Below are 11,747 nucleotides of genomic sequence, written 5' to 3'. Positions count from 1 at the left end.
TACTCAAAAGGAAATCCACTATGCTTGATGTTGTGTAACAACCAAAACGTTATCTTTAGAAGACTTTATGAAAGGTGCTCGGTCAAAAATTGGCACCCTTGACCTGTATGAAGAATACAAACTTGTCCATTTACAGTGTAAATATAGATAGTTAAACCTAGTAAATCAAATTTCAGGTATCTATAAATTCTGAAGATAGGACAGTCCTCATAAGCTCCTTCAAATTGGCTAGTACATGGCGAGGTCCTAAACTCTTGACACCAATGAAATTCAAAAGTTGCTCTAAATCCTGAAAACACAGGGAAGATATCTTTTAAAAAAAAAAAATCAAATCCAACAGTCATATGATCAGATAGTAGTGTTAGTACATGGCGAGGTCCTAAACTCTTGACACCAATGAAATTCAAAAGTTGCTCTAAATCCTGAAAACACAGGGAAGATATCTTTTTAAAAAAAAAAAAAATCAAATCCAACAGTCATATGATCAGATAGTAGAGTGTTAGATTTTTAGCTCTGGTGATCAGGAATCAAATACTGACAGCCTCGAATAACCAAAATATAAAAGACAATTAAAATGTTGTGCATCTCAACGAACATTTTGCCAAAAGGAATTAAGTATAACTTAGAGCATCAGTAAAACAAACCCCTAAGCCCTTGCATATGAAAATGAATTTGCTTAAACATGCATTTGGACCCATTTTCGGTATGCTGGCCTTATGTGCTCAAGAGTAGATAATAGGTCACATCATAATTAAGACAAAAAAATTTAACATTAACATTTCAAGATCCTTCATAATAGATAATTATAAAGGTTAGTCTCATTCTGGCTAAACATCCACCCTTTCTCTACTTTGACCTTTTGCTCTGCCTTACAAACTACTTTCAACCTATGATATTTGGCCTTAAACATTTTCAGTCAAACATAACTTGACCAAATAAACAAGCAACTTAGACTGGTCTACCAATGATTGACTGAACTCCCTTCCATTTATTATACATAATTTAATTTTACCATATCACTGTTCAGATTTAATGCTTGCTATATTTGAAGTTGATTAATAAAATCATAATACTTCAATAGCTACTTAAAATAAAATGGCAATTTCCTTCATTAAAAACATTGCACATAATTAGAACAGCTAGAAGATTAACATCCATGATGTGCATGAATAGATTATTAGATATAATGGTAAAACAAGTAAACATGCACAGTAGTTTACACTTATTACACAATTGTAACAATTACAAGTGGATTGGGAGAGTATTTCCCATTTAAGAATTGGGAACAGAATATATTTTAAATGACAAAACAAAGATTAAAATTTTGAAGTGGCTATTCAAAGTGAAGGAAACATAAGGGGAGAAAGAGAAGGGACAAAAAATTGGAAACTCAAATATTTTGCCAGTGCCTTTCCTAATTAGCCTTCTGATAATTAAGTCGGGCAGGAGATTTTGAGTGTTAGATCTCCTTAAGGATGTAAGGTGTGAGTATCATCATGGTTTTTCCTAATTAGTTGATAATCCGATATCCAACATTTAGGAATAAGTACTAAGCAAATTAACATGCATGATGTGCAAGAATTAGATTATTAGATCCAACAGTAAACTTAGTAAAAGATAAACCATATAGAAAGTTAGAAAGCAGTCTATACTTATTACAATAATGAAAGCTGATTGGACGAGAGCATTTCTTCTCAAGGAATTAGCAAGTAAGGCATTATAAACACAAGAAAACAAAAGAATAAACTTCTGGAAAGAATTTTCAAAGTAGGGACACAAGGGAAGAGAAAGACAAGGGGACAAAAACAGGAAAGACAAAAGTTTGGTCACTACCTTCTCTATTAGATTTTTAGTTGAGTTATGGGGAATATGATTTGAGTGCTAGACCTTTTAAATGTAGGGTGTGGCTATCCTAAATATTTTTCAAATTTGTTGGTAATCCTTCATCTCATCTCATATTTAAAAATAAGGATTTCATGCGACACTCTAATGTGGCTGGTGAAGTTTATAGATAACCTTAAGAATCTATCCCAAGAAACTGAAAGCAAGTAAATCCAATATCTACTGAATAATTCAATCACAACATAATATGAGTTGTAAAGGCTGAAGGCCAAACATGCACTCATTTTCCAAACTGTGGATGAAGAGCATCTTATATTAAAAGTAAAGGACAAGCCAACTTTGCAAAGGTTTGAATCCAATAACATACATAAAAAATGCAAAAGGAGAATAATTCACCAAAAAAATGACAGTATATGAAAACTCACCTTGTTCAACAAGAATACCGCATATGCTGCTCTTGTTGTGTCTTGACCTTCTAAAAACAACGGAAATTCTGCAGACTTTACATTTGCAGAAAGCGCAGCATTCCAAGACAAATCAGAAGAAGTGGGCTCTATTGAAGGCGCATGGTCATTAATATATGAGCGGGAACCACCCAAGTGCAGAGGATATCGCAAGGGAACTTGTAAATAGGATGCAATTAGTGAAACTGCCTGCAAAAGAGGGAATAGGGTGAAACAAGAAAGAATAATTAGGTATTGCCTCAACAAGAGAAACAAGCTATCAAGACTCTGCCCAAGATACTATATTTCGATCCTAGCAATATAAAAAAACTACAGCATCTTTAAGCAAAAAGGATCGCATGTGGTGGACAAAACTTGATGCCTACAGCTTGATCTTATCAAAAAACAAATTCAGTAATAAAAGTATAACTTCATATTAAGCAAAGAAATAGAACACACATGTGCAACATATCCTAAAGCAGTTGCAGATCTCTGAACCTCCTTTTTGTCAGTGAAAAAACTCATCTTTGTAAAGGGAAGCATGGTGAGATGCAGACCTAAAATCGTCAAAGATCCTTGATTAATGGGCTTAGATGCAGAAGTATTCCCTGGTGAAGACAACAATAAAATGAACTTAGCATCAACTCGTGGCAGGCACCAGCACTTTGTGGAAGTCAAAATAATATTCAATATAATATAACCATGAAAGCAAAAGATATCGAAAACTGTATAATATCCAGAGCATAAAAAAAAAAAAAAGATTTGATATGCAAACAGAATTAAATAAAAAAAAAATTGCTAAAAAAGTAATAATAGAAGTACATGTGAAGTATACAACCATTATAATTGAAAGAAGGGAGAAGGGGTGGGTAATTGTAACCCTTAAGCTGTTTAGGAACCATACAAGACTCAGCTGGATGACAAAATCTTAAATAATTCATTTTGTTCTCCCCTAGTAAAACATTATATTACAGCAACCATATTTGAAACCAAAAGGATATGCAGCTCCATGCATGCCCATTTATAGAGATTTTCCATCATGTTGCAAGATGGAACTCTTTGAGAGAAAGATGAGCTTGGGCTAAAATTCAATGATCACCAAGGAAAAACCACAAACCATTTTGAACATCCAAAATCTCAAGCACAAAAATGAGGTACGAAATGTAACAAGCATCATTCTCAATGATATATGGAGGAGGATAACATTAATTAAGAATACCACAGTAAATCATGAATTAAATTAAACAGAAATGAAATATTGTTTACTTGGAAATTAACTGCCCATTCAAACCATATATTGGGCTTTATTGCAAACGATTTAGTAGCCAAAAACTACTAGCACATTACCTAGTCTGCTACTGCCTGGATAGGATTCAAGTTCTTGCTCTTGTGCGGGTCCAACCAAGATCTTTACAGGATAGAGAAATGAAACTTGTGATATCATATATTGCTGCCTTGCTCGAAGCTTCCTCTGCACGTTTTTGAGTTTAATATAACCCCTTTCTTCAGTGAGTAATCTATTTGATACCTGTAATAAAAACATCAGATCATCAATCATGTCATGTATGAAATACTACTGAACAATTACATGAAAAAGGAGGGAAAGAAATGGGAAAGCAAGAAGGGGATAATCCATGACTACTCAAAGGAATTTATAGAATGACAATCCTTTCCTTCTAATCCCCTCATCCACCTACACCTGGGGGTTGAGGGGGGAGAGGGAGAGAGAGAGAGAGAGACTTCTTGCATACGAGGCAAGAATATCTAACATCTAAAGCTGAATAAGCAGAAACCTTCTAGAAAATTATAAATTCAACCTTCCTCAAACCATCAAATGAAATTCCAAAGATAATTGACATTTTAAGTAAAAATGAAAATAATTTACCTGCAACCGTTTCCTTGCTACAGAAAGAGAGGTACCAGCAACCAACAATGATCTAACTTCAGTACTAAGCATTTCCTCCTGTTTTTTAGCATCCTCTGTTGCAACATTGCAACGAGTTGACATGTTTTCCATCACCACTTTTTTAGCCTCTAGTCTGTCACGTATTTCCTCAAGCTCATTTAGTTGATTCAATGACTCAGTTTTGACCTGCGCAGCATGTTCCCACCCAATAATCAGCGGGCCAATTACTTAGGCTGAAGATATCCCAATGAGAGAGAGGGAGGAAGGATGGAGGGAGGGAGAAAGAGAGAGAACAAGAAGAAGGTAAAGAAGGCGTTGCACACTAAACAATATCAAATTATAAACTCCATCCGGTCCTTCAAGAGTGATATTGCTTTATCAATTCAACTCTACATATCTCCTAAACTTAAAATGAAAAGAGAAAAATGCAAACGCAATTCTTGAACCGCTTTTCAATGGCATGTTTAAATTACAATACAAAACAATTTAAGGGACCTAAAAAAACAGAAAAGTGAAAAGAAAAAAGAACTTGAAAGGGGAGACATGAAACAATTATCTTCTCTTTTTCCTAGTAAAGCTTAACTGACAATTCTTTCTAATAGTCTTGCTGAAGCATTTGAGCAATGACTGGATTTACCAATTTCACCACCTATACTTCCTAACCTATTTAATAATTTACGTGCAGACACCAGAATTATATTTTCTTTCTGCTCTAGGACTAAGAGGCGATCAGTATCAAACATAGCTAATAAAAGTTCATTGGCAAACATTATATACTGAAAAACTATAACTTTATCCTACTATCTTTCAAAATAACAACATAGAGCATAAACCTAAATTTATTGCATATTATGGTTCGTCTCCTACAAATCCCAAGAAAATTTACTCGAAATTACTACAGTTAGAATCCACAAAAACTCTAAACTTTTCTTTTAATAGTTTTCATCCAATTATCCCAATTATTTTAGGAACTTCACACGTCCTATGCTATATCCCTTTTCCTTATTTCTAAATTAGGACAAAATCAACATAAAAACAGGATTACTACTCCAAATTTCTAAAAATTTAGTAATGCCCTTTTATCTTTTCACTCAAGCCACTACCAGCCAACCAACAAACAAAATCCCAAATTTCCTTTCCCATCAAAACCATTTTTTCTCTTTAAATTTGGGTTATAAACAAAAAGCTAAAACCAAATTTATAAAAGCAACATACTTTAAATAATAATAATAATAATAATAATAATAATAATAACCAAATTTTAATCAGAAAAAGCCTTACCTGAACAAAAGACTGAAGCTTTTCTTGAAGACTTTGCTTCTTCTCATTAGCTTCTTTTAGGGCAGAAGTTAGACTACACAATCTAGCAAGCTCATGCTCGAAATCTTCCCATTCAATTACTTTCACATGTTCTTGTGCTGCATTAATTTGCTTCGGGTCGGTAATTAGGGCTTTGTCTCGGTCCTGTTGTTCTCGATTTTCCATAGAAGAATTGAAGAGGAAAGCTTTTGACTTTGTAAGTTTAAGAAGAGGTCATAGGTCGACCTCATCGTACTGGGCGTCGCCCGGTTAGAGTGTTTTCTGTTTTTTCACGACGATCGAATCATTTTCTCGGAAAATTTGATAGAAAGGGGTAATTTTCTCGGGAAAATGCTGGCGGGTTACCGAAAATTTTTGGGTGGTTTTATTGGGCGAAGGTCAACGGTTTGACGGAAGAATGACAGGTGGCGGTAAACGAAAATTTTTCCTTATTAAATATCATTTTGGGATGGAGAAACTACACTATAAAAATTAATAAGATCTATACTACTCTATAAAAAGCATCCCAAAGAAGGATTATGGAGTTGTCATGTATCCGATCTCTTTAGATTTGGTTTTTCACGATTTATTCCCCTCTGGAATAGGTTTGGTTTGTTTTGGTTTTTATGCTTTTCTTTTTTTTTTAATTTTTGTTTGGTGGTTTCTTCATTTTTTTTATCAAACATTGTTTTCCTTGTCTTATCATCCACCGTGGGAGGATGAATGGGGCAAAACTCCAAAATTGCTCAAGAATTTGGAAAAGCAAAAACTTGCTGCTAAAGGCATTCCAAAGTTTATCTTTTTTTTTTTTTATCTCTTATTTATCTTGATTTTTTTTTTGAAACTTCTCTTTTTATTAAATCTATTCTTAGAAGTTTTATTTTGTTTTATTTTTGTTTTGATAGAGTCTACAAGAAGTCATAACTATCCACGTAATATCTTTGCGTGCTCGGCTCTCATTTATTTGTTAAATTTAATATTATCTTTACTTTCTAAAATAGTTTCCTTTTTGTTTTTGAGTTTGGTTTTAAAAAAAGTTCATTTGCTCTCTTTGCATAGCTGCAAAGGATGATACCTCTTTGTTTTTTTTCTTATTTGAATAAACTATAGGATTCTATTTTGTAGCTACGGAGTGTTTCATGCCACGTTTTTTTTTTTTTTTACCCATGGTGCTCTATAAGGCTATGAGTTCTTTGTTTGTTTAAAAATTTCAAGTTTTTTTTTCAATGAATGTGTTTCTCTTTTGATAGGTGACACATTTTTTAGTTTTTTATTTTTGATGATTTTTCTTGGATCAAAGATTTGTTGTTTTTATTACTTTTTGTTGTATTTGTATATTTAGTATAAAATTGTTCGGGTGATTTTTTTTTTTTGTTATGTTATTGAACATAGTTTTGTTTTAATTTGGTGAGTATTTTTTTTATAAGAATTGTTAAAGGTTTAAGAAAGACAAAATAGAGTACGAATGGAAGTGGTAGTGCCATTGTTAGCATCCAAAACTCTTTTCTCTCTCTGTTTCTTATAATTTTCCCAAAAGTGAATGAAAAAAATCCACAAAAAATGACAAAAAAAAACAAAGGGAGATGCTCCAACAAAGCTCAAACGTTATGTTTTCAAGTTTTACAATGAAATCAGTCTTTGCTTTCATACCATTTCACTTTTATTCTCTGCCACCAACATCTTTCTCACTTGGTTATTCTCTATGGCCACAATCGTCGATGACCATCACTACCGCAAGCTTAACCTCTACCACACTTCTTTTCAGTTTCCAAGCTCTCTAACCCCATCCTTACTTCCCTTATCTCATGTGACTCTTATAAGACCACCTTCTTTCAGGTCTTTTTTTTTTCTTTTGTAATTTATTATTCAATTTTTAACTTATTTTTCTTACATTTGTGTTTCTAATTAAATGAATGAACATAAATTTTGGGTTTTTTTTTTGTTATTGTAAATTATTTATGTTCAAAAGGTTTTTTTTTCATTATGCAAGACTAAAGTTAACTTCTTTGACCAAGAACTTGCTTTTTTTTTTTTTTATGTAGAAAGGATGATGATTACCCAATTTATGGAATATTCGAAATGGATGTTGGTGTATTAATAGAAAGCCAATTAGATCATATGTTATGCCAAACAGTTTCCAAATTGGCCATTAAGGTCATGGTTTTAGACCCTTCAAAGAATTGCTCGGCTAGTGCCATTGCTTATGATCACATGGTTAGAAGCTTTGATGATGTGCTATTGTTCAAGAATTCGTAAAAAGGTCCAAATTTGATACTGAATTTATTGTCTTTGTTTGTTGGAAATGAAGTATTTACATTCATAATTTATTTCTCGGACATTAGTTTTAAGAGATTCAAAACAATGTTTAAAAAGCTTCCAATTTGGTCCATTTGCTCATGTAAACTTGATTAAGATTGGTAATTTTGAGAACAATGTGAAACGGTTCATGGTTGGAAGAGTCTTGCTTCCACGTTCCATCATCAATATCATAATCAAGGCAATGTATACTTTAATGCTTTATTATATGTATAAGTGGAATGGTAGAAGTACTTTTTGTTTAACTGCTAATACAATGAAAAATTGATTAGCCTCAATAGTAGTAATAACCAAATAAGTTACATATATAGATTTTAGTAGGAAAATGGTTTCTAGAAAAAATATTATAGTATATTGGGATGCTCATCTTATAAAAGTATAAAATAAAAGAATTATGAACTGAAAGATATTCATACATTTCTTGAATGACTTATTAGTTTTAAAAGAAAAAAAATAAAGCTTATTTAATTCCTTAAGTGCTATACTAATTATCTATTATAATTGGTGTGCCAAAAAACTGTCAAATGGACCAAGGATATCTTGCATGCTTGACTTAAAAGTAGTTATCATTTATTGATACATTTATTTCTTCTCTTATGTGAGAAAACATTATCTCACATTTATAAAGACATTTGCCTCTAAAACCATTATTCCTAAGTTTTATATATGTCCTCTAAAAGGAAATCTTTATACCCTTATGTTCTAATGGCTATGGTAATGTGAATGAACATCTTGCATGTTTGTCTTTGGGCCTGGAAACGATTTATTCCTTACCACTCTTCAAGGCTAACTTTAGTTACAAGAACCAATAGACTGGATATAACTAGAATAGATTGGACTGATCTTGTAGAGGAAATTGTGACTCTGCCACCTGGTATTAAGCCTTTGGTATTGTGGTTACCTGAACAATCTGAAGATGGACCCAATAACTTACTGCCCATAATGGTAGTTGTTCTGTTAATTCATGTAAAATTTTGGTCAATAAAAATTTAAAACCAACTGCTTGAGGTATAAATTTTATTTGGTCAATTACTTTTTACTTTTGGCCTGTTCAGTACTTTTCTTAGTTTCTATGGTATTAGCACCTTTGTGTGCTTTATCATCTATAAACCTGATGTGACATACATAATTGTTGGTAATAAGGTATGTTTTATTATCTTGTGTCACTTGGAGCACTATAACACATCTGTGATCTGAAAAATTTTACGTGTGCTAGACTCTAAGTCATTATTACAGTAATTTCTGTTACATTTTTCATCATGTTAATAAATTATTTTTTTCATTGATCTTATTTTGTTTTATTTTATCATAGGATGATAAATTAAAAGTATTGCATGTTTGAAAATTTAATCTTATTCATATATGCAAATCCAATTACGAGGTATTGTTAAGTTCATACCAATTTGCTCTCTTCTCCTTTGTTAGTTTCAATCACCCTTCAAAACGAAGGGTTTGAAAAACATATTGATATTTGTATCAGTCCTTTGATAATAGTAAAATATGTTTTAGTAATCTTTTTAACTACAAGTATATATAAATCTACTTATTTTATTTCTTTAACATCAATTTACTATAAAATTATTTTGTCCCAAAACGAAGTGAAGTTAGCTTCCTGGTACATATTAATTGAAACTTATATAAACATTTTATAATTTGTTTAACTTCAAAAAAAAAACATTTATAATTTGTTTCTATGTACAAATTAGTATAAAATTTTTTATTTTTTAAAGTTAATGAAAAATTAAAACTTTAAGATAAAGTAAATGTAGCTTTAAATTTTTTATTTATTATTAAATAAATTCATTTAGTAAAAGTAAAATTAAAAATTTTACTTATGAATTAAAAAATATTTATTACAAATAAAAAATATTTAAAATATAATCGAATAGCAACATTTATTTTAATCAATTTAAAATTTTTTTCATATCCATGTTTTTATACATATTAGATTAATGCCTTCACTTCATCGAGTTAAAAATATTTATAAATTTTTTTGTTTAATTAAATTTAAAATATGATTTTAAATTAAATTATATTAAAATTTTAATAATTTTATTATATATATTTAAATATATGTATTGATATTGGTATAATCATGTTTTATCAATTATGAAAATTAACTATATAAAAATTAATTATTTATAAATTACATAATAACAATGCATTTGAAAAATATTTTATATGCATTTTAAAAAATATATATTTATATTTTATTTTATATCTTAATATATATTTTTATTTATGGTATAAAAATATATTAATTTTTATGTTATTAAATTCTTTTAACAAAAAAGGGTTTTTCTAAATAGTTTTTTATCATTTAATTTATTTAATAAATTATTATATTTAGTTTTTATTCTTACCCTTTTATTTAAAAAGTAATTGATAAATATAATTCATGTAAAAGAATTAAATAACAAAAAAAGGGCTTGTAATTATTTAATTAGCTTTTGGATTTAGTCTAAATTTTTTAAATATAAATAATAAATATAAAAAAGTTTAAAGCATTACTCATAAATAGATGAATCCATTTTTTTTTAAAGTTTGGTCTTAAATCCCAAGTCCATTAATTTTCTTCAAATGGATTAGTTTTATAAAATTTTTCAAAACTTTAATTCAAAAATCATACTCAAAATTTTTTTTTTGAAATTCTTTATGACAAAATGATTATTTTAAATATTAAACAATTATTAATTATTTATATTTTTGAAGTTGATTGGTCACTTCCTAGCTTTATTTTGACGTTTAAGAGTTGGTGGTTTCTCTAATGTCTTACATTGTAGTTTATTGCAGTAGTTAATTTACTCTTTTAGCCTTCATCAATTAGTGACGTGGAAAAGGAGTATTCGATTACAGACAAAGATATCGATGCAATTCATTATGCAAAGTTATAAATACAAAGTAAATGAGTTACCTATTTCATCGATCTTTTCCTCATTCTAATTTTGGAGCTAACTCCAATAATTTCTTTCATAATGTCTATATATTCCCATTTTATCAATAACATAGCCCAAAGTTGAAACTTAATTTGAAGAGTTAAAAAACCCTAAAGCCTTAACTATCCAACAATAATAAATTTAATGGAATTTGAGATTCAACAAAAATAAAAGAAAAAATATAAATTTCATCTAAATGAATAAAAAATTAATGATTTAACAGTAGATTGAAGCAAATTGAAATTTAAGGATAGCTTTTATATATTGTTATTGATTTTACCAAAATAATTATAGATTATAAACTTCAAGAATAAAGAAAGAAATGTTGAGAAATTATTTTTGAATTAATGAAACAAAAATAATTTTTTTATTCATAGATAAGAGATAAGACAGGTGTAGGATCATAAATTATAGAAGATAATTTAAAAGATGTTTCAGAATTAAAAGGGTTAACCTTTTTATAGTTAAATATAATAGCATTTAATAAAATTGATGTGGCATTTGAAATGAATAGTAAAATTGATGAGTTGGCATGAAATTGAAGAAAAATTGAAGAAATGATAACTTTTATATATTGTATAGATTATAGACTGAAAATATATAAATTAATGTTTAAAAATTTTTATTATTTTGAAAAATTAAATGAAATAATCTGAATTTTGGGTTATATTTTCATTTTTAAAATTAATTAATTTAATTAAAATTCTAAATAAATTATTATATACATCATACATGTTAGCTTTTTTTTTTTTTCATATTTGAATTTATTTTCTTATTTGTTTTTAGAAATTACATAAATTGAACAATATAATTCAATTAGTTGTAGACAAATTCATCAATTCCAATTAAACAGATTATTTTGTCTTGGGAGAGACTAAATACATCTTACTTTTTTTTTTTACATATATATTTTAATTTTTTAAGTGAATTTATTTAAATATTTTCTCATAAGTATTTAGATATTCATATCTAATAAATTTTATGATTTTTTAGATATACATTTCT

The 11,747-nt window shown here is 29.2% G+C and overlaps 1 protein-coding gene across 1 annotated transcript; it reads right to left on the bottom strand.

The window, feature by feature from the left end:
• Nucleotides 1-7,498, bottom strand: LOC111307861 (vacuolar protein sorting 38). The gene is made up of 6 exons (XM_022906161.2): nucleotides 5,473-7,498; nucleotides 4,171-4,377; nucleotides 3,633-3,813; nucleotides 2,745-2,893; nucleotides 2,268-2,495; nucleotides 1-289 (listed from the first exon to the last, which is right to left on the bottom strand). Exons 1-6 carry the CDS (start codon nucleotides 5,674-5,676, stop codon nucleotides 173-175), a joined length of 1,086 nt encoding a protein of 361 aa, XP_022761896.2. The 5' UTR covers nucleotides 5,677-7,498; the 3' UTR covers nucleotides 1-172.
• Between the last annotated feature and the right edge of the window lie 4,249 nt (nucleotides 7,499-11,747).

Source organism: Durio zibethinus, chromosome 22 (assembly GCF_047325235.1).
Source record: "Durio zibethinus cultivar Kanyao isolate XHJ-2024 chromosome 22, ASM4732523v1, whole genome shotgun sequence".
NCBI lineage: Eukaryota > Viridiplantae > Streptophyta > Magnoliopsida > Malvales > Malvaceae > Durio > Durio zibethinus.
The sequence above is the reverse complement of the archived record's forward strand: the minus strand, read 5'-3'. Positions and strand labels throughout refer to the sequence as shown.